Source organism: Typopeltis vanoorti, chromosome 14 (genome assembly GCF_054136105.1).
Source record: "Typopeltis vanoorti isolate ZY-2024b chromosome 14, IOZ_Tvanoo_1.0, whole genome shotgun sequence".
NCBI lineage: Eukaryota > Metazoa > Arthropoda > Arachnida > Uropygi > Thelyphonidae > Typopeltis > Typopeltis vanoorti.
Window position 1 is genome coordinate 45342138 of NC_143562.1, and position 25033 is coordinate 45367170.

At 35.4% G+C, this 25033-nt stretch overlaps 1 protein-coding gene across 1 annotated transcript in view; it reads right to left on the bottom strand.

Annotated features, from left to right (window-relative positions):
* LOC150099417 (NPC intracellular cholesterol transporter 1-like) overlaps positions 1-25033 on the bottom strand; it is a 477548-nt gene that overhangs the window by 276112 nt on the left and 176403 nt on the right. The window contains exons 9-11 of the mRNA XM_090404409.1: positions 9998-10058; positions 5159-5287; positions 2625-2807 (exon numbers count right to left, since the gene is read on the bottom strand). Coding sequence (XP_090260535.1) covers positions 2625-2807; positions 5159-5287; positions 9998-10058 — 373 coding nt within the window. The remainder of the gene's footprint in view (positions 1-2624; positions 2808-5158; positions 5288-9997; positions 10059-25033) is intronic.

Below are 25033 nucleotides of genomic sequence, written 5' to 3' on the forward strand. Positions count from 1 at the left end.
AAAGAATTAAACCAAGAACCAGTAATTGAAAAAATTAAAAAATATAAACATAGATGGATGGAACACGTTCAAAGAATGAAAACAGAAAGATTACCAAAACAAGCCTTAAAGTACAAGCCATTAGGAAAAAGAAAACCAGGACGTCCTCTTAAACGATTCAACGATGACTTCTAAGGCCGGAACAGGCCATACTAGGCCTAAATCCTTGATACGTATGATGATGATGATGATGATGAAATACTAAAGTGAGACATGGATAATTTGAATTTTAATATGACTTTTAAATACAGCCATATAATATACACAGAAATTGGAAAAAAAGTAATCACTTGGGAAATTATTTTTCTGGATTGAATCAAAGAAAGGCTGAAATAATTTGTTTAACTTACTTATTATACACAGATTCTAACCTTATTTGACTATAATCATACAAATCGTGAAAGTTCTGGCAGAAAACGAGACATTCAGTACATCATCAACACTGTTTCCCATTTTAAATATGAGCAAAAAAGTTATAAAGTATTTATAGAAAATTACAGATTAAAAACTTGTCTATATCAGTGTCATAAACATGTCAATTTACACTTCATGCACGAAAAACAAATGAAACTCGGAAAACAAAAACGTGGGTTGCTTCACAATAACCAATCACGGCCACTAACGACTAATGTCTTGCACACCCCGCCTAGCCTTCTGGGCCATTTAAAACCGCTGGAATGCTAAGAATTTGATACATGCACCATCTGCATGTCTGCTTAAATGTCTGTACTCCAGGAAATTGTCGAAGCCAGAGACTTTGGAGTGTTAGTGGATAGAGAATGAAAGTGGCTAAAGCAGCTCATCAGATCATTTGGTTTCTGAAGAATACTTGGATGAGCAGAGATAAGCAAATTATTGTTCCTCTTTATCGAGCCTCGATAAGACCCCATCTTGACTACTGTGCCCAGATATGGATGCCAGGGTTTCTTCTTGATGGGGAACCAGAGGCGAGTGACCAAGATGATAGCTGGTCTATGGAACGAACCTTACAAGAACAGGTTGAAGATCTGTGGGTTACAGAAATTGATTGATAGGTGGAAAAGGGGTAATATGATTGAGGCATTCAAATTACTGAAGGGTTTTTATAAGATTAATTCACAGGAAATTTTTCAGAACAGGTCTGGTGGTGGGAGAACTAGGAGCCATCCATGGAAAATGAGCAAGAGTGTAGTAAACAAGGGTGTTGGAACTATTTTTTTTACTTGGAGAGTGGTGAATGAGTAGAATAAGCTTCCAGAGTTTGTTGTGGGTGTCATGACTGTAAATGAGTTCAAAGCAAAGTATGATGGATACCATGCGAATGCTGAATAGTTCTTGACACGATGTTTAGGGCCTCCCTCGATGAATCTAAGGACTCCTTGGAGTTACTTGTAATAATAATAATAAGATATATATAAGAGTTTAAATTTTCATAATCAAAGAACTTCCCAATCACTCTGGAGGTCTTTGATTTATTTCTCAGATTTGTCAGTTGCTTTTATTAACTGTACATGATGTGTTTGGTTATTTATGGTCAACGTGATTTGGCACTCAAAAGTATATATTCCTTGGAGAGCACAGTTTGTACAGATAAAACATAATAATAGAAAATATTTTATATTTTTTAATAATTAACTGTAAATTAATTATGGAAATGTTAAATCCCCCAACTCTGTTCCACATAACTGCAGGGTTCCATGAGAGATAGAACATCACTGGTTTAGAGGCTGTTTTTTTTTTTTTTTTTTTTTTTTTTTTAAGTTAGAGCACTCTCCTATCACAGAAACTACTAAGACCATAGAATTCTAATGACTACAAGCTACCTATATCTCTAACCCCCAAAAGGTGTTAGCTCTTACTTGTTTCGTTACAATCTGAATTGTTTCCATTAACTTCTTGTTCACAGTACCTTGTATATTCAGACATCTGTTTTTGTACTTCAAGGATGCTGATTTGAATACAGCAAAATATCAGACCTAAATTCACAGCTTATTTTGTCCCAACATGGTTTTGTAAGTAGCAAACTCACAGGAACCAGAAGAAAAGTTATTTGTAATAGTTTACTATAGAAAATGTCTTTTAGCATAGTGTGATACCTATGGAACTGTGGTCAGGACTTTTGAGTAATTTGTTAGCAGTGATTGTTACTGTAAGAGTTGTTTGAAAACATAACATGAATTTTTCATGCTGCCATGGTTAGCCAAGAGGGTAAAGATCACCATTTTCTGAGCTACAACTGTGGATCTAAATATCATTATGGGATATGTGTTTGCAAAGCTGAAGAAGTGGCAGGTGATTTTTTCCTCTTAGTGTAAGACAATCCCTAAGACAATCACCTTGTTCACTGCAGGCCTACAGCTTGGAAAGATTTACAGTTGTACAATAATACACTGGAATGTTATTTTTTAAATCACTATTTTTTCCCCTTAACTTTAAAGCATGACAGAGAATCTGGTGTTCTCTAGGAAAATAGTCTAAATTTATATGTCCAGTGGGAAATTCAGCTGTGGAAATAGGTCATATAGGTTTTCAGGTTCATCACTAGTTATTCAACTATATGGAGTAATTCCAAAATTATTTTGCTCAAACCAGGAATTATACCTTACCTGATACTCTTGAACAAGAATAAAAATGTTGTCTACTCCAACTGCTAAAACTAAAAATGGTATAACTTCTACAATGATGAGTGTTGCTGAAATTCCACCATAGCTGAAAATTCCAAGAGAAGATATGACTGATGCAAGAACAATCAATACTCCAGCTAATCCCAGTGTAAACTTGGAATCAATCTAAAATAAAATGGATAATGGAATTGAAAGAAATTTTTCAAAACTAAATTTTCAAATATAAATAAAAGGCTTATTTTTAACAACATACAGCAAAAGTCAATCAGGACAGTGAGTTCATGAGGATTAATAAGTTCGCTATCTCATAACATTACTAGTATGGATGGTATGAAACAGTGACAGGACATTATTAAATATCAATGCAGTGAAATGTATAGTGAAATTTAATTGTATTTTAAATTATAATTCAAATTTCCTGTTCATGATCCTGTAGTTATCCCTTTAGAATCTGATATAACTGACTAATACAGGATAATAAAGTGATTTTTTTTCTTTCAATGAAAAAATGTTTCTAACAACATGGAATGTAAATTTCAAAATAGAAGATTATATTTACGTTCTAGAAACTTTTTTATAATGCTGAATTTTACTGAATCTTCTGAATCACTGTTAATGATATTCTGCTTGGCATATATAGGCAGTCTAGCATCTTTGATTGGAAACTAGAACCATAACTCCTAGCACCAGTTTTCTATATTTGACTTGTGGATGGAATCAGAATTGCTCACTGGAGAAAGAATTCTAAATAAGGGTGTAAAAAATAACATTTCGGTTTTCTTTCTTTTTGACAATTCCACTCCAAAAATTGTGAACTTACAGCATCCAGTGAATGAAATAACATATAGAAAACTGATCTGCTATAACAAACATTTCAAATCACTTCAGGAATCCAACGTGCATAAAGTGATCATCTCCCAGATCTTAAAAAAAAACAACAGCTGACAGTTCTACATTATCCAATGGAATTTGAAACTACAGACACTAGCAACTCAGCCAACCCAGTCCAGCTGACCAAGCAAACTGATAATCTTTCAATAGGTTTCAACCAGTTCATAATTTACTTTTTCATTTCCTAAAAATACTTAGTCTGAGAAAGTATTTTACAGTGTTTTCTCAAACAATTTCAATGTCCTTTCAAATCATTAGTTTTTATTATTTTTTTTCTTTCAGGGCTGGAAAAATACCTTTGATTTTCACATAAATAATTTCACAGACTTGTTCATTAAACATATCTTGGCCTTCCTTATTCATTACTTTAACAAAATTTTTCCAGCCCTATCTTTATGGCAGTAAGAAAATTGCTTGTGGGCTTAAGTGCAATAAATCAATGAGAGGTATGTTCAACACATTCTGTATCCCTGAGATCAAATGACAGATGTCAATAAAAAATATCTCTTTTTTTTATAGAAATATTTATACAAGTCTCAACTAAATTTCACTGATCATATTAACTTATCTTAGTCCAGTCTCAGCAATGCAATACAACATGTAAAATAAAACAATTGGTGAATTATTGTTTTATTTCATAAAACAAAATGCAGGTGTGTGGGTGTACACATAACTTAAAAAAAAAACTCTCACAGACAAACAAAATTATATTCAAAATTGAATAATATCAAGTTAAAAATTGGTTTAAAACATACTCATTTGCTAAACTTCTCAACTGACAACTCAATTTTTAACTACACATGAGCATTTTACATGAGAATGCTGTGATCTAATTCACCCAAAACAAAATATAAGTACTTGAGTTAAATAAAATAATGCTATCAACATCAATTCAGCTAACTTTCAGTAACCGTCTCCTTAAACTTCTTAAGTTCTTTAAAAATAATAATAATAATTTTTTTTTTGCATTCTTTCTTTCTCAACATCTCCTTACCTTTTCTTAAACATTTCTTAAATCGAAGAAAATAAAATAAACTTGTCCCAGCAGATTTTAGCATGAAAATCACATAAACTGCCTTCTTTGATCGTCTCTGAGAAAATATTCAAAATGAATAAACAAAACAAAAGGTAAAAATGTTTTCCTCTAATTATACTGCAAAGAAATTTAGGACACAAAATGTGTTTTGGCTGTTAGAATATGGATTATAGCATGTTTTTGGTCAATGCATTGATAACAGATGATCTGCTACGCATTTCTTAGATTTAATAAATAAATAGCAATTAGTTTTTTTTAATTATAAAATAAGTTTTCCTAAAAACAAGCAAGCAAAAAAAATGACAAAAAATGTTTAAAAAAGTGGATGTAGGAATTTAAGAAAATTAAGTGCAACATTGAATACAGAACAGCTCACTTGCACACCAAAGATACTGAAATAAGTACAGAAAGACACTCATGGAATTAAGCCTCTCAACATCAAATGATGGAATATGAATGCAATGTATATCTCTCTCTCTCTCTCTGTCTCAAGAGAAAGACAGAATTCATTACTAATTATACTTTAAGTATAGCTTTAAACAGTTTTAATAAAAGCAATTACAAAATATAAGATCCACTTTATCATTACCATTAAACGTTCCAAAGATTTTATGTGGCCTAGAGCTAAAGATACATATATAAACATAACACAATAGCTAATAATGATGGTCTTGACATCTGACTGACTTTCTCTGTTGAGTTCATCTTCAATTGATCTCTAAAATTAAAAAAAAAAAAATTAATTAAATATCTTAAAATATGAAAGAAGTTTGTCAATTAACAGTGATCATTTTCATTACAGTTTCAATATTATATTAAAATAATTCATGTAAAGCACAAGGTTTCATGAATTCTTTGAAAGTAAGTTGCTTGGAGTATGTGGATGTCAAAAATTGAATGAGAGAAAGAATTTGTTTAGAAAGTATGAACTGCATTCAAATGAGTGTGGAGGGAGGAGGAGCCTGCATCGGTTTGGAGAAATTATTATTGTTATGCAGTAGGGACAGTCTCAGATGGAGATAACTGTGAGGGAGCAGCATATCAAAAAAATACGGCAGAAACTGGGAAGAGGAATAATGGGTACAAAGTAACATGAATTCTGACAATGCACTGGTTTGGTTTATATACAAATGACAGGAGCATCAGTAATAAAGAAAAATGGGTAGGTACAGCATTATCAGATAAAGTTTTTCCAAAAATTCTTAGTGTTAACAAGATTTTGGCAGCAATAGAAACTGATAATGCTGTACCTACCCATTAAAAATATTATGAACCAGAAGTTCATAATATTTTTATTTATTATCCTTTCCATAAATTTGATCTTTGGTAATGAACACTATATTGATGTTACTTCAAACTGTAGTTGACATAACTGCTACTTCTAATCTCGAAATAGAACATGTAACATTGACCATTTCTGTCACTGAGTGTGCAAGACATACCTTCTGCTATGTGTCTGCTACTTAACTTAATTTTCTTTAATGAAAGACATGATATTCATATGATTAACAGTACATCATCAGCGTGTGTGGAAACAACAAGCAATTCAAAGTGGTATTACTTAAGGAAATTAACATCATATAACTATATATTAATTAGAAAAAACTTTTAACCGATACTTCCAATAAGTCAAATTGCCATCTTCTGGGCACAAAGAACAAATTGATATGCGCATGAAGCATTACATAAAGTAAGTAAGTGTAACTAAAGCAGAAACAGCAAAGGAAAGTCCGAAGTCCTAAAGTAGTGCCCCTAGTGAACTGGGGTGGGTGTTCTTGATTGTTGCAGGGCCTTACTTACACTTTTCTCTGAGGCAGGTGGGACCATGCTTCAGAGAAAAGCTAGAGTGCTCCAGAACCCCTCCTTCATTGTTTGGGGCCCTTAAATTGACCCTAATCCCACTCCCCCAAGTGAGATTAGGGTCAATTTAAGGGTCATTGTGTGTCTGTGCATAAGTATGGCCTGGATTGTTAGGCTGAAGTTCTCATAATAAGTGCTTCCAGATTTGTGTCAGTTTTAGATGCCCATATTTATTGAAGTTCGGGTAGTTCCTTAAGGCTGAAGCAGATTCCAGCAACTGTCTTTTTTCATATTTGAATTTTCTTCTGTGAAATAAGTAGCTTTTTTTCCATAGTATTCTGATATTGGCTGTCCTGCCTTGTTAGTCATAACTGGACTGCATGGAAACTGATAGATATCTGGAAGATCTAGGGACTATCGTTAGTCTTTGGGGAAGTGAATAAGGGATGCCAATTTTTTATATGGTCTATAAGTAGCTAAAGGGTTGTATATTTTTAGAATTATTTGTTTTTCAGATGTGCCTCAGATATATGGGATGTTAATGGATTTAGTGTAGTATCTTTTCTGGAGGGGGAAGGGTGAAAGAAGTATGGTTTGGGGAGGGTTAATATTCTTTAGATTTGGTGGGAAAAATCATAGCTACTGGCTAAAAGGCATGAATGCATTCAAGCTCAGTGGCGAGGGTATTATTACTGGAGCAAATCACTTTTGCTCTGTTGTACAGGATTTGAATGATCCCATAGTGTTGGGAGGGAGAGGAGTGACTGTTGGTGAATGTATCTGCTTGCTTGTGTGTAGTGTGTGTGTGTGGGGGGGTTCTGTAAACTATATTGTTGTTTATGCTGTTTATGTTGTTTTTTTTTTTCCTCCTTATCCAGTTATCCAGGGTGAAGTGAATCCTGGAGTGCTAGTTATTAAAATGTGTTGGGAAAGTGTTGTGCCTCAGAGCCATTTGGCTAAAGAGAGAACACATTGACATAGCATAGCCAAGCTGCAGGTGTATGGGACAGAGATTAAAACTATTTTCAAAGGTTTATATGAAAGTATTCACCAGGGAGGATGGAAATCCCCCACTGACACACACACACACACACAAAAACTTAATCTCCCTGCTTAAAGATCACCACTTACCACCCTTTGAACTATGATCTTACAGAAACCCAGATCAGAATCCTTAAAAAAGGTTTTCTCTCGGCCTGTGGAAATTACAAATGAATTTACCCCCCCCCTTCCAATTTATGGGCTGCCTCAAATTCACAAACAGAATGTGCCATTACTCCCTATTGTGGATAGCACTGATTCATATACATACAAACTAGCCAAAGTGTTTATCCAATATACTGGCCACTTCCTAAAACATTAAAAACTCCATCCACTTTAAGACCAGTACAGAAAACCTAACACTCCTACACACTGACATAATGTCAGTTTTGATGTCTACTCTCTGGACCTTATCAAAGCACAATTTACTCCAATATCTCAGCCTTGTTCACCATTAATTCATGCTATTTCATTTAGCAAGGAAAATTCTACAAACATACATTGGAAACAGCCATGGGAGTCTCTACTTTCTTTCTCCCCAAGTAAACTACTTCATGGATACCTTTAAAAATAAAGCCTTAAGCTCCACATGAGACCTACAGTTTGGTTATGACATGTTGATGACATTCTACATTTGGCAACACAGCTCTGAGGCTATTAACGCTTTCCTAACGCACCTCAATAATTAGCCTCCTAGGATCTGATTGAGGTGAATACCTTGGAGGGGAAAAAAAAGTTTTCCCACCGATATCTTCATAAAATGCCAACCTGATGGATTCTTGACATTATCAATTTACAGAAAACCCACCCACATAGGCAGATAAAATACATTCCCTAACACTCATTCCCCCTCTCTCCCAACCATATGAGATGATTAAAACCCTGTACAACAGACAAAAACTAATTAACTCATAATAACACCCTTACCACTGAACTTGAACACATTCACAACAACTTCTTAGCCAATGGCTATAATCAATAAATATTAAATCCCCAAAAGTATACTCCTCTCCTCCACTCCAGAAAAGAGACTACACAAAATCTATTAACATTCCACATATCTCAAGCACATCTGAAAACCAGACAAAACTTCTTAAAGATACAACCTTATAACTGCTTACAGACCATATAAAAAATTTGCCATCCCTTATTCACCCCACCCAAAGACCAGCCACAGTTCCCTCTTCCCCCCCCCCCATAGACATTCCAGAAGTCTCTACCAGGTTCCATGCAGTTGTAAGCTGTTCTGTTGACTGTTTTGCCAAACAAGCAAAACAGCCAACATCAGAATTACCAAACACAAAGACTGGTTCCACTGCTACAGTCACTCATTGTTTGATGCCAACCCTGCCTTGAATCCTAGCCATAAGATAAAGGAAAAAGGTCAATCTTACTCCACAGGAGCAAATTTAAATACAAAAGATAGTTGCTGAAATCTGCCTCGGCCTTCATGAACTATCTGAGATTTAATAAGCATGGTTATGTAAAACTGTCTCAAATCTGTGAAGCACTTATTCTGAAAACTTCAGCCAAATAACCAAGAACTTTCATCCCAATTCACTACGGATCACTATTTTAGAACTTCAGTCATACTTATAGTATGCAGTGCTGTCTGTATGCACATATCAATTTGTTCTTTGCACCCCCAAAGATGGCAATGTGACTTTGCCGAAATGTGGAAGTATTATAATTGAAAGTTTTTTTCTAATATATAGTATACATTGTTAATTTCTCTAAGTAATACCATGATGGATAACCAAGATATAAGCCTTTCCATGAGAAGAAGCAATTCAAAGAACAGAAATACAAGGTAAATTACAACAATTAGCTTAACAGTTAAAAATGGTTGCTGCAAGGCAGAGAAATAACATAAAAAAAACTATTTTTGATATCTGCATAAGCTGAGAATTTCGCAAAATTTTTGCAGAAAGTCGATCATTCTGATTCAGTTAGGCTGGTGTAAAAGGGCTTCACAACTTTCTTTTAAAAGGCATTCATATTTGAAACTGCTTCTATGGAGAAGATGAGCTTCATCCCATAGGATATTTGTGTTTGATATCAATACTATGCTGTGGCAGACCACACTTTTGAGGTTATGTATTTAATGTATTGATGTTCACTAATTATTATTTCCACAGAAACAGCCTATCTGTCCAATATTTTAAGAGTCAGCAAAACTACCTATAAAAACAGCTACTAGTATATATCTCTTGATATCAGTTAGGGTTGTGATGTTCAGCAAATCAGTACAACCTGCAAATTACAGACAACAGAATGAATGATTTTCATGTTATACTGGGAAGTCTGGGAGGAGTGGATGTCATGTAACTCTCTAAAAGTTGTTATAATGCATTTTGTTTTAAAACAGCATTGATGCCATAAGGTTTTGACCAATATTTTACACTAGCTTCTTATAGCGAGGAAGTTCACTCTTCAGTAACACTTCAGTATTGTAAAGAGGGATTTCTGTATCCAAATTAATCAAAGTTTGAAGGAAAAAAAATCTCAAAAAGTGTTACTAAATAATAATTACATAGAAATGTGGTCAAGAAGTGATTAAAAAAAAAAAAAAATCTCTTCAACTTACCTCAGCTGAAAAGGCAATGTGCATATTTGAATTGGAGTAATTCTTCATGAATTTAATAAACCTATAACAAAAGCACACTTAATTCAGATTCAATATCCTAATGCTAATTGCAATCATTTTATTAATATTCTAATTACTATTTATAATTACTTTAAAAATGACCTTATCATACATGGTTACTGTTTCTGAAACAAATAATATCCATACCTTACCCCCCCCCCCTCCACAGATTTTACAGCTAAGTCACAAGCTAAAATAGCTTTAATATTAAATACTCAAGCTAAACACAAAAGATTGAGAATTTCACAATAGATATCTTATTCTTTGCACATTTTATTTAAACTGTTATCCTCCCTTAATGTGTTAGGCTCAATAGCCCATAACAGTCAACTAAAATGGTTTCATATAAACCTAATGTTGTTCATATAAAACCTAATGTTAATCCTATCTGCATTGTCCATGTTTATCAACACTGCATGCATTCTTTAACAGACAGTAGAAGATTATGCAGATAGGACTGTCTATACCTGGTCCATCTTGAGTGAAGGGGAAAAAAAAAAAAAAGAAAGAAAGAAAAGAAAAAATAAACATGAATTTTCAGGAGGAAGAATATCCTACCAGCTCCATATGATAAAGGCAACAATGGGATTCAAATCTATGTCTTTTCAAAGGGCATTATTTTAATGATTGGGTGATAGAGGCTCTTCTAGCTGTAATTTTAACTGTATACTTCATCCTCCTTGATTGTAACTGATCTAGAAATCAAGATGTAAGAATTTATTATAAGTGATTAATGAATTAGTTATAATGAATACTAGATTGTGAATATTAGAAATTTAGTTTGGTGCAATGATATTTCGCTCCAAACACACACACTAGCTTGATTATTATTTCATCACATCTTTTCTTAATGTATAAGGTGCTATTCAAAAATTCAAGGAATTTGAATAGTGGGAATGTTTTAGTGGTTCAGTGATTTTTTTCTCCAAATGAAACAGCAATTTTAAAGAGCAAAGAATCTGCATCAAATTTTGCTTGAACCACAAAAATTGCTGCACAAATCCACTGAATGCTTAAGGAAGCATTGCCAAATTCACTGCAGCTGAAAGAAGCATACAGTGATCATTTTTTTTTTTTTTTTGACATTCAAGGCATTGTTAACAAGAAATCCCCCCCCCCCTCCCACAGATTTTACAGCTCAATTATTCCACTTGTCCTGGCCTCCTGCAAAGACCAGGACAAGTGGAAGAATAATGACTGGGTTCTACATACAGCACTCATTGTTCAACAGTTCCTGGCTTCCAAAAACATGATAGTCATTTTCCATCCCTTCCCCCATTCACCTGATTTTGCTCCATGTGACGTTTTCCTGTTCCCAAGGTGAAATTCCAGCTGAAGGAAATCGTTTTGACATAACTGAGGCGATCCAGGCAGAATTGCAGGAGGTGCTCAACATAGTCACACTTCCAGGAATAAATAGAATCATGGAAAAACTGCAGGAATTGCTGTCTACATGCCCTAGGGACTAATTTGAAAGATATGGCAGAAACTAGGATTTAGGGATTTATTTTTTTTAATGGTCAAATTCCCTGAACTCTTCAGTCTCACCTTGTATTAGGCTCAATGGTCTACTACAGCCAACTAACACAGCTTTATACAGGGTGTCCCAAAATTCACGCAAGAAGTAATTTTGATAGAAAACACAGGTTTTTAATTAAAAATTGTAATTTCTTATTGATTCATAAAGTATACAGTATAGGGTTATGCATGGAATAGCATATCAGGTAAATAGCCTCCACGGCTTTGCTGGCACATACGCACTCTTTGTCGAAATTTTCCATGACCATTTTGCATAAATGTGGCTGAATTTCATTGATATACAGCGCTCAATTTCCTCCTTCAAGGCGTGGGTGGTCATGGGCTTGTTGGCATAAACCTTAGACTTCAAAAAACCCCAAAGAAAAAAGTCCAACGCCGTTAAGTCACATGATCTGGGCGGCCAATTCTGATCACCAAAACAGGAAATTACACGACCAGAAAATGACTCATGCAGTAATTGAATTGTTTCTCAGGCTATATGGCATGTGGCACTGTCTTGTTGAAACCACATGTCGTCCACATCCATATCTTGCAATTTAGGCACAAAAAAATGGATTATCATGTCACGATAGCGAGCACCATTAACTGTTATTGCCTTACCAGCTGCATTTTCGAAGAAGAATGAACCAATGATGCCTCCAGCCCAAAATCCGCACCAAACAGTGACACGCATGTTGTGGATGCATTTGTTTCTCAACAATCACGTGTGGATTTTCTGAACCCCAAATGTGACAATTTTGTCGATTAACGAAGCCATCAAGATGAAAATGAGCCTCATCACTGAAGATGATTTTGTTCGAAAAATAAGCATCCACTTGTTGTTGTTCCATAATCCATTCAACGAACTCTCTTCGCTGTGTATGGTCAGTAGGCTTCAGTTCTTGTGTCAATTGAACTTTGTAAGCATAAAGATGCAAATCTTTCGTGAGAATATGCTGTAGAGAGCTTCTCGAAATGCCCAATTCAAGACCACGGTGCCGAATTGATGTTCCTGGACTCTCAGCAACACTTTCACGAACTGTTTCGATGTTTTCTGTTGAACGACTTGTTGAAGGACGGCCAGAGTGTATAAGATCACTAATTGATCCAGTTTCCTTGAATTTTTAAATTAATCTTTTCACAGTTGATGAAGTTAAATCACTATTCCGACCATATTTTGTACGAAAATTGCGAACTGTAGCTGCCAAACCTTCATTATTTTTAAAATATTGCTCAACAATGAAAATGCATTGTTCTTTCGTGTAGCGAAAGAACAATGCATTTAAGTTTATATAGCGAAAGAACAATAATTAAGTTTATATAGACACCCTATATAAACTTAATTATTACTATTATTACGTGACACCTCCGGGAGTCCACAGACTCATCGAAGGAGGCCATCTACTATACATCTCTCTGTCTCTACCTCAATCCACCAACCATATATCTAATTAATGCTGATAGAGTAGTTAATCCTATCTACATAATCTACTATGCCTATCAAATGCATGTATTCTGTGACCAGTTTATCCTCCATCAAGATGCAGGTCTTGATGGAGGAAGAATTCTGCAACTTTCATGTGATAAAGGTTAACTTACGTCAGCTGCATTGCCTTTAATAAAGGTTCTTTGCATTATAAATGGGATTCAAATGCAGTTCTTTCCAACTAAAGAGCACTGTTGATGTTTATGAGTTAGCTACAAGAACCTCGTTTGGCTGTCATTTAAAATGCATTTTGCTTTACCTGATTGTATCACAAATTAAAACAATAACATAATGAAGAGTGAAAAATATATTTTTATTTAAAAACCATATTTCAACCTGAAAATTACAGGTCATCATTAATAGCATCAGGCAATTAAATAAAGTAAAACACAAAGAAGGGATTGTTTAAAACAGCAAGGAGGAGTGAAAAATATAAATATATTTTTCTCTCTTTTCCTAGTATTATCAATCTTTAAAATCAGAAACATATGAAATTTCCTATAAAAAAAGAGAGTTAGACAGGGAGATGCCATTTCAACTAAATTATTTACAGAATCCCTAGAAGAAATTTTTAAAACCTGAATTGGAAAAAATAGAGGAATTATGGTAAATGGGAAAGAACTAAATCACCTATGATTTGCTGATTTTTTTTTTCAGCAGAAGAGCTTCAACAAATGATCAGTGAATTAAATGCAGAAAGTAAAAAGAAAGAATTAAATATAAACAAAGGCAAAACAAAAGTAATGTATAATAAATACATTACCAAAAAACCAATATGAATGGAACACCAGGAAATTGATATAATAATTTCCAATGTTCATCTATGGAGAACACAAAACTAGAGAGGTCTACAAACTTATAAGAAATGTCAATAGGAAGTGGCAAACAAGATCAGTAGCAGTCAAAGATGAAAATGGTAAAGTATTGAGGGACAAGACAGAAATCATACACAGATGGACAAGATATTGCAGGGAACTATATAAAAATCAACTAAATGATACTGCAACAGAAGTAATCAAAGAACTAAAAGCAATCTCTCCACCAGCAGAGATCTTTGAAAATGACATTTTGGAAGAGGAGGTGAATAAGGCTATAAAACATCTCAAGAACAACAAGAGGCCTGGAAATACAACATAATAGGTGAGATGCCGAAATATGAGGAAAAATCAGTTGTAAAAGAAACACATAAGCTATGTAATGAAATATGGAGATCAGGGAATGTCCCCGAAAGAGTGGAAAAAATCGGTCTTGGTTGTTCTTCATAAGAAAGGCAGTGCTTTAGAATGCACCAATTACAGAACTATCGCATTAATGAGTCACCTTGGCAAAGTGTTGATGAAAATACTAACAGAATGCCTGAAGGAGCATATGCAGGCACATCTTCCGGATGAGCAAAGCCGGATTTCGACAAGATTGAAGTACAGTGCAACAAATACTCACACTAAGACTAAAAGCAGAGAAATCTTGAAGAAAGAACAAAAAGATACATTGTTGTTTCGTGGACTTCCTAAAAGCATTTGATAATATTGACCAAAATATAATATGGGCTGTCTTGGAATCCTATGGTGTGAACAATAAATTGATCCACCTGCTGAAAGATATAAACAGCCAATCACAAGCAAAAATCATAATAGCAGGTGAGACTGGAGATTGGTTTGCCACTAGTCAAGGGGACCCAATATCACCAATCATTTTCATCACACATCTGGGAAGAACACTAGATAAGATTAAAGAAGAAGGTAGAGGCATTTCAATAAATGGCATGAGAATAAACTACCTCTGCTTTGCAGATGACATTGCCCTGATTGAAGAAGAAACAGTAAGGCTGGAACAGACATTGTAAACACTATACACAGAAGGAAAAAGATATAGACTAAACGTTAACTTTGAAAAAACTAAAATAAAGTAACTCCTATTCGGACAATAGGAGTTACTGAACAGAGTTATGATAAACAGATTTCAACTGGAAAATGTGGAACACTTCACATATCTTGGATGCCACATGACGCATTCCCAGACTTGGACCCCAAAAAAAAGAGATAAAAATTGGAATAGCCAGAGCAACAACTATTTTAAAAACCGTGGACAAAATATGGAAGAGCCGAGCTATTAAGATGCAAACTAAACTGCGCATTGTAGCAACCTGTATCTTCAGCAGCATGCTCTATGGATGTGAGGCCTGGGTACTCCTGAGAGAATCTGAAAGGAGGCTATTGGCATTTGAGAGGAACTGCTATAGAAAGATCTTGAGAATAAGCTGGATACAGAAAGTGAACAATGAGGAAATAAATCTACAGACGAATACAACCAAAAGAAAACCTGATCTAGAAAATAATCAAAAGGAAACTACATCTATGTGGCCATATATGTAGAATGAATGATAAGAGAAAATTAAAAACATTGCTGTTTGGAATGATTGAAAAAAAAAAAAAAAAAAAGAGGAAGACCAAACAGAGAATGGGGCAATGACATCGTCAAATGGTGCAGAAACTCTATACACAAACTGAGTCACCTTGCACAAAATAGAATGCAATGGAAGAATCATATAAAGATGGCAGCAGAAAATTACGGGCATTGGACCCATGGTTATTGATGATGATGTTCATCTAAGACAAAAGATCACAAATTACACACAGAATTCAACTTGGTTAGATAGTGTTTGGAAAACACCATGAAGCACTCAAAGGGAAATATCCCATTCTATCTTAAAAGAAAAATATTTAACAGTTGTTATACTTCCAGTCATGACATATGCAAGTGAAACATGAACTTGGACTAAAAAATTGACCAACAAGTCGATGATTACAGAGGAAAATGGAAAGGAAAAGATCATTACTTGGTATTACCATTCTAGATACAAAGCACAATACTTGGGGTCAGAGCTCAGACTACGATGAGTGACATTATAAGAGCTGTTAAAACACTCAAATGGCAATGGGCAGATCATATTGGAAGAAGCAACACTAAAAAATGATCAGAATCATATCCTAGAGATGGAAAGAGAGGCTACAGGAAGATCAAAGAGACAGTGGGAGGATAAGATTAAAGAGATGGCAGAAACTTAGTGCCACAAGAAAGGCTCAAGATAGGGATGAATGGAGGTTGGGGGGGGGGGGGGGGGTTCTTCATGCAGCAATGGATAGAAAATGGTTGATGATGTCACAAGTATTGCTGAAACATTTACCCAATTGTAACCATTACAATTTGAATTTCTACTGAACATGCCTTATGAAACATATTACAAAGTAATAAACATTATCATGTAAGTGAACTGTTGAATTTTAAATATTATAATACCTGTACCTTAAATCTCCATTTTAATTCAATCTTTTCATTTTAACTGTTCTTATAAATTATACCTTGCAGCTTCTGTAATGTATAATTTCTAAAACATAGTTAAAGGTTTGGTTATATTGTAGAAAATCACATGGGAATCAGTTAATTCTATAATCAACCCATTTAGTCAAATGCACCTAGGTTTTGCAAGGTGGTTACCAGAGTCATAATGACCATATTTGGTTGGACGCATAACGGTGGAAGACAAGACGAAGGGCTAAGTTTTCATTACTGTATATTTAGTTTTTATTTCATTCTATTTAGTGTTTGTATGTTTCTTATCTGGTACTTTTTTTGTCTGGGTGATTTTTAAGTGTTTTCTGAGTATTTTAAATAGTAAATTGATAGATACGATTATCTGTGCACATGGTCCCCCATAAAGAGGAATACAACAAAGATGGCATCCAGGTCACCCTTTTGTCAAAATATTTTAATTTAAAGGATTTGATTCAGTGTACTGTTTGCAAAATGTATGCATTAAGGAGAGCGATTGGAGTCTGGTTAAACAATGATAGTGGAGTGAATGTGTGCAGAAAGTGTAAAGAATATGAGGATTTAAAGTGTTTCAGGTCGTGAGAGTGATATCGCTGTTGAAAGTGAGAATCTAGTAAATAGTGATATTTGCAAGGTAGTCCCAGATAGCTGTGAGAGTGGTGTTGAAAATGAGAATGAAGGTAAACATACAGAACGAATGAATGAATTATCGGAGAATAAAAAGGATGAGACTGATGCAATGAGTGAGATTGCTCAGTTACAATGGAGCAATACACAGGACAAAAGGCAGCTGGAATGTTGGCAAAAATGTTTACCGAGCATACCCGACTGATAAACGGCAAAAGTATGATTAGAAAAATAAGAGTACGATACTGAGTGTAAAACAAAATGAAAGAGCGGAGTGTTGTATGGAGATTCCTTAGTAAGAGGTGTGTGTTAGTTGAGAGTTTAACAAAATCGTACCAACCTGGTGAGAACGTTAAGAATGTAAGCGAATCAATTAGAATGCAAAAAGCAGCGGGTGAAAGAATTGATAGTGGTAGCAGGTACAAATGATTTGAAAGGAAACAAAATGGCTATGAGGGAGGATGTGAAGGAATTGCTTGAGATAGCAAAAAAGAAGAGTGAGAGAGTTAGGATGGTGAGTCTGTTGCCGCGGCATGACAGTGAAGAGTATAAAAGGGAGGGCCATAATTGCAAATGGCTTTATGCGTGAATTATGCAGGATGAGTGGTGTGGAATTTGTGGATGTGTGGAGCGAGTTCGATGGGCGAAAGAATTTATATAAGATAGATGGTTTACACTTGAATGGATTTGGTGTACAGAGACTTGAAAAGGTGTTGTCGAATGTAGTGGAAGTGAATGTGCAGAATCAGGGAAACTAGAATTATTAAGGGGGGGGGGGGGGGGGAAATAGATATGCAGACTTTAGGGAGACAGTTGAGTGTATGAATGTGTGTAATATGCCAAAGTACGAAAGACGACAAATCAGAATGGGACAGTTAGTATAAGACATCAAAATAGGGATGAGACAAATGGGCTTCTGCAATCCATGTATACTAATGCCAGAAGTATTAGGAACAATAAGGAAGAATATTTTGGCCTTGGTTGGCACTTCCAGACCACAGGTTATTGGCATTAGTGAAACATGGCTGACAGAAGATGATATAGCTAGTGGGATTGAATGTGAGGGGTATAGTGTGTTCAAGAGTGACAGGGAGAATAAAATGGGAGGAGGAGTGTTATTGATGATAGATGATGAGCTACAGCCAAGGAGAATAGTGGAACTGCAGGATAGAGAAAAGAGCACATTTGAAGCTATCTGGTGTGAGATTGAAACTAGCAGAACAAAATATACAGTTGGGTGCTGCTATAGACCAGGTGATAGAATAGATGGTGGATAGATAGTATGCATAAGCAAATAGAAGAAATGAGTGGAAGGAGGGTAATTATTATGGGTGATTTCAACTATGGTAACATTGATTGGAAGGACACATGGGAGGAAGGAATTGAATTTTATGCGATTATTAAGGGACAACTATCTGCGACAGCATATAATGGAAAATACTAGGGGTCAGAGAGTGCTTGACCTAGTAACTGCATCTGAGAATTTGGCTGTAACGAATATGACCACATTGCCACCAATTGGCGAGAGTGATCATAGGGTCCTGACTTGGGAGGTAGCTAAAGGTGTGGAATTTACAATTAAGACAGGGTACATGTGGAATTATCGGGCTGGTAAGTATTACAAGCTTAGGAGTTTGACTGGTTCATTGGTTAAGAAGTGTTTGCATGAGGCAATGGCTGACTGTATACCTAGAGTCCGAATAATAAATCAAGTAGGGGTTAAATGGATGAATAATACCATTAAGCTTCAAAAAGAAACAACTATGGAGGGAATTTAAGGAGAAAGGTGACCAGCAGGCACATGAACGGTATAAGGTACAGGCCAGAAGGGTAACGAGTGTGGTAAGAAAAGCAAAAACAGATTATGGAAGAAGATTAGCCATGTGCAAGCTAAAGAGAATCCCAAACAGTTTTTTCAATATGTTGCAAGTAAAAGGAAAAATGTTCAGGGTAGAATGATCTTAAAAAATGCTGAGGGTAGGGAAGTGGAGGTAACCAAATCAGTCGATATAGTGGAATTACTGAACGAGCACTTTGCAAGAGTATATCATCCAGGTGGTGACATTGCAGGAATGAATGAACCAATAGATTATACGGGAATTGTGGTGAATGAAGTGGAGGTGAGTAGTCTATTACAAAATCTCAATGTCAATACATCTGTGGGATTGGATGGTATACCAGCTTGTGTCATACATGAAGCGGTTAAAGAATTGTCAGTGGCCTTGACCATTTTGTTTAATTTGAGTCTCGGGTCTGGGTTAGTCCCGAGGGGGTGGAAAGAGGGGAAAATAGTTCCACTGCAATAAAGGAGGTTCCAAGACTGCTGTTGTAAATTATCAACCGATTAGCATATCAGGAATCGTTGTCAAGGTCTTGGAGAAATTAGTCAAGAGAAAAATACAGGATTAGATAGATGAAAATGGGATACCGTATGGAGGACAACATGGTTTTGTGAAGGATAGATCATGCCTCAGTAACTTGCTTACGTTTTATAACACAGTAACAGCTGAACTGGATAAGGATAATGGGTTTACAGTGATTCTACTGGTATCCTTTGACAGGATACCACACAGAATTCTAATCAATAAACTGCAGCATATGAGGATGGATATAGGATTGGTGAGATGTATAGGAGGGTGGTTGATGGAGAGATATCAGAGAGTGGTTTATTCAGGAGTAGAGTCCAAAAGACGGCTTGTGAGTGTGCCGCAGGGTTCTGTTCTTGGACCAATACTACTTTTCAATTTGTTCATTAACAATATAGGAAAGGATCTGCCAGGAAGTGTTCACTTGTTTGCTGATGATGCAAAGCTGGGTAGAGCAACAGTGACTGTACAGGATGTCAAAATTTTGCAAGATGATTTGGATAGTTTGAAGGACTGGGCTAAGGAAAATGGATGTCGATTTAATGTGACAAAGTGTAAGGTTATGCATTTTGGGGTGAAAAGATTAGCAGCAGTATATCACATTAGTGGGAACATACTCCAGGAGATTGATAACGATTCCTGATATGCTAATCGGTTGATAATTTACAACAGCAGTCTTGGTTGTTCTTGACATGATGTTAGGGCCTCCCTCGATGAGTCTGTTGACTCCTTGGAGTTGCCCGAAATAATAATAATAATATATATTTTGCGCAACACTAATGCTGTCTTCATGTTCGGAGTCGGTGGCTATTTAAAAATTGCTTCTGCAATTATTAAAAGTACAAAATTATTAAAACTCACATGTTATAACCTTTAATCACTGGAATTCACATAAAAAATAATAACTGTAGGAAATCAGCTTTCCTTAGTAATTCAGATCATGTGATGAAGTTTTCCTATCTAACAACTGTTAAGGCTGAGAACATCTTTTCTCAACTTTAACCTCAGCCTGTGGGATGACCTATGAGAATTATATTCTTTTCATGAACAAACAGCTCTTTTTTTTATTCTTTTGGTCTAACTACTAGTTTGGAATGAATTATTAAAATAATTATTACAATAATGAAGATCATCATCTCCATTCAATTCAAAACACTCAAAACATTTCAGCATAGCACAGGCAGCTTAAATAAAAACTACCTTCTCAGTCTACACTGAAGTTTGCAATGGCTATAAATAAACAACTAATCCAAAAGTGACAAATTAACAACAAATCCAGCATGAAAGGGTAAAATACAGAAAAACAGCCTCTCATACAAATGGTACTTGAGACCTTTGACTGCCATTTCTCTTAATATCCAGATAATATCATGTAATTCATCACCTAAAGAGGAAAATTGCCTTTAGGCATATTTCTTCTCCTCTAACTTCTGTACAAATGGCCTTCCAAATTCATCTCCAATATGGTACAATGGTTGATGAAAATTCTTCCATTATACTCAAAAACTGTACACCACACTTTTTATGATCTTTTGCCACAGAGACAAGGGAAAAATTTTGAATATCTCAGATAAGTCCTCTGGCATCATTCCGGTAGTATTAATTTTCACTAAATTATGCTTTGGAACTACTATCCACTCTGTGAGGTCTATGCACTCCAGAGTAAACCAGCATTCAACCCAGTTCAAAAAAAAAGATTCTGTGGCAAGTTTTTGGTATTGAGACCACACTGTTATGTAATTATAGAGTTTAATAAAAATAAGCAATTAAAATCTGACAAGTTTCATAAGTCGTACGACTTACATCATCAGGGGGTACTGGTTCTCTCATTCTGTGGGATCGTGCATGTCATATCCTAGGTCTGCTTTCATCAAAAATTTAACTGCCATGGACTTAGGATATAATGCATGATGCCACCGAACACGATAGCAACAAATAGCAACGTTCCAATACACATTTAGTAAAGAATTTGCCATTTGTATTCTGGTTTATCAATTATATGTTACAGCTGTGAAGTTATCAAAAACATCTAATATATTGTAATTAATTGTTAATAGGCTTGTGTTTGTAAAACTTTTAAGTACAAGAACCCCTGATGATGAAAGTTGTCAGGTTTTAATTGCTTATTTTTATTAAACTCTTTAATTACATAACAATGTGGTCTTAATACTAAAAACTTCTGACAGAACTACTAAACCACAGAAACTTTTATTTGCAAAGGGAGATTCTTCCAAGAAAGCAAATAATGGAGAAAAGTCAACTTTTTCTCTATTTAGCAACATTATACATGTCCGTAAGGATGTGCCTTGCATTACGGGATACTAAGGCAATTAACGTGAAGTCATTGGCCTTTATATACAAGTAATCCAGTCATGAAGTTGCTTCATGAGCAAACTGTGTTTGCTTACACTTGGATAAAGGATGAAACCAAGAATAATTTCTTGTCATCTTTAATTTATTATATAACCAAGTGAAAAAACTTTCAGTATCTATCTCTAATCGAGAGTATTTTAGTAATAAGGTGTGACACCAAACGGCTATTTTTCTGGCGACCTTAATTAAAATTAAGGGGATAAAAATCCCTTGTTGTTTTACAGCCAGTAAGCAAAACTGTAAGATCGAGAACTACAATCTATGAGTTTCATGCCAAAGAACTATCGGCGAATCCAAGCGTAAGTAACCACTTGGTAGTACAACACAGGCAACTCGAAGCAAAAGGTGGAGCAAGCTCTCTCACTATCCTTGATATTTTCTCATAATGTAAAAACACAGCTCTTAGGAGATGTAATACTGTCATTACATTATGAGGAGGGGTCACTACCCAGACCAGTTTTAACCTTTTTTGAGGGCTCATCAGTGAGTAGGTAAACCTGGATGATATCAAAGTTTAAGTGAAAAGAACTTGCATACCTTCACTATGCGAATGCCATAAAGGTGTGCCTATATATTATAACCAAGATGAAAAGCCAAACGGATAACCAAATATCAATGATAGTGATGGAACTTGCTCCACCTTTTGCTTCGAGTTGTCTTGGTGTTGTACTACCAAGTGGTCACTTACGCTTGGATTTGCCGATAGTTCTTCAGCATGAAACTCATAGATCGTAGTTCTCGATCTTAGAGTTTCGCTTACTGGCTGTAAAACAACAAGGGATTTTTATCCCCTTAATTTTAAAGTGTGACACCTTTTGACTATTTGTATATGGAAATATGACTTCTGTATTATTTCAACTTTGGTAACACTTCTGGCTCTGGCTCCCACTGACATCTTGAATTTTGGCGAAGATAAGTCCTTAGTTTTTCACTTTGATTTTATTTTACTAGTAGTTTTATCACCACTAGCACTGGCTTTTTACTGAAGCATGATCAACCCTTCACAAAATCATGTTGTCCCCCATACAGTATCCAATTTTCATCTATCCAATCCTGTATTTTTTTCTTGATTCAACTGAGCTTAATTCAATATCAATTTACATTATCTTATTGTACCCATAAACAGACACTCTTGATGTATTCTTGTTCAGAATTATCACATACATAAGTACTTACAATTCTCATTTATCACTGTCTTTTACATGAATCTTCTTCCTCATACAAAAGTGCTCCTTTTATGTCCTTCTTTCCTTCTTGGCTCATTATTTATTTCCTGCCAAATTTCTTCTTTGTCCGAGTTGTCCCCCCTTTGGACCCTTAACATGGTGAAAATATGCTGCTCCTTCCAAGCGATTCCCGACAACAGACCTCAAATGGCTGGACCCAGGTAAGAGAAAGTCGAGAATCCTAAGACAAACAATGCTTTCTTTCAATGACAGACAACAGACCTTATGTGGCAGAAGACCAAGGTAAGAGAAAGTTGAGAATCCTAAGACAAACGATGCTTCTCTTTTGATGACCAACAATGGACCTAACGTGGCAATGGACCAGGTAAGAGAAGGTGAAAACCCTAAGACAAAGTCTTCCTCGATGTCTCACCTTATATATGCCAAAACTTTCATTGTGCACATGAACATTTCTCGAACTTTCCATATATGGTCATGTATTGACCTTCGGACATGACATCGTACTTTGCGGATCTTTTGAAATTGCCATATATGTCAATTCTTAGAATTCTTCATTATTCTTAGAGTTAGACTTACTGATTAAACAGACGTTAGCAGCGTTACATGATGATGTCATATGCCACATTATTTTAACAAGGGCTCATTTAAGTTATTAAAATTACAAGATTATTAAAGAAAATTAACATATCTCTAAGTATATTCCTCTTAAAAAAACAGGTAAAAGCGAACATGATAAGTTACATATCATGAGAGATTTTACAGTGGAAACAAAGGTTATATCAACTATTACAGTTTACATTTGAAGGTAGCATAGCAATTCCTGTAATGGTGGGAAGCCAGATTAAAACAGTAAAAATCAAGACATTTTCCAATGGAATATACAGAGAACAGTAATGAAATTCTTATCCAGACATTCTCAAAATGGGGTAAAATCAGTAACATATAAAAGGGTACATCAGGTGAAGATGAAAACTGATTTTCTGGTGATGACACATTCACAAGAGATATGGAGATGTCTGTAGCAAATTTTGTCAGCATCGGTACAACCCAAATTATAGTAAACTATTCCATAATACAGAAGCAGTGCCTGTGTTGTGATTCATATGATCACTTGGGTGACAACCACCCCAAATCTAAATCTTCAACTGCAATAGAGATTGGACATATCACTAATCAGTGTCTCAAACCCTGTCAGAAATGCTAAAGTTCTGAACACTGCATTAACACTCGTCTTTTCAGAATTTTCGCTTAAGGAGTGGGAGCATCAATAGAGCCAATTAGAACAGTGTATATATCAGAGACATAAAGAAGAGTTCCCGTATCTTCCAATTCAGTCTAGTAAAGACAGTGGTTTTAAACCAACTATACTTGGTAAAATCACAAAAACTGCACAACCAAATCAGCCATAAATTATCTCCAAAATTCCAAAACTGGGAGTCACATTCCCAGTCAATCAGATAAAATTACCAATAATGAACCTAGTTAACAATTGAACAGATATAAGATGAAATGCAAACACATGAAACAGTTCTGAAAGGAGAAACCAAAGAAGAAACATGTTGAAAGTTTATTTTTCACTTGGTTAGAATATAATAAATTTAGTTTAATCCTTTATCCAAGTGTGAGCAAACAAAGTTTGCACCTGAAAGTATCTTCAGGACTGGGGTAAGGTGGTGCAACACCAGGACGACTCCTTGCAAAAGGTGGAGCAAGCTACTAACCCTCCTATCTCAGTATCTCCCATAATGCAAAACACATCTCCTTGCAGATATGTCTAATGTTATGCATTAAGGGAAGGGCCACTACCCAGACTAGTTTCGACCTTTATTGAGGTCTCTTCAGTGGGAACCAGGCCCAAGTGGAGATACCAGCCAGAAGCATTAGCAAGGTCATCTCTACCTATAGGAGTTGCCAAATGGTGTGCCAACTCCTGGTGTTGCACCACCTTACCCCAGTCCTGAAGATACTTTCAGGTACAAACTTTGTTTGCTCACACTTGGATAAAGGATTAAACTAAATTTATTATATTCTAACCAAGTGAAAAATAAACTTTCAACATCTTTCTCTAAATCCAGAGTAATTTAATAAA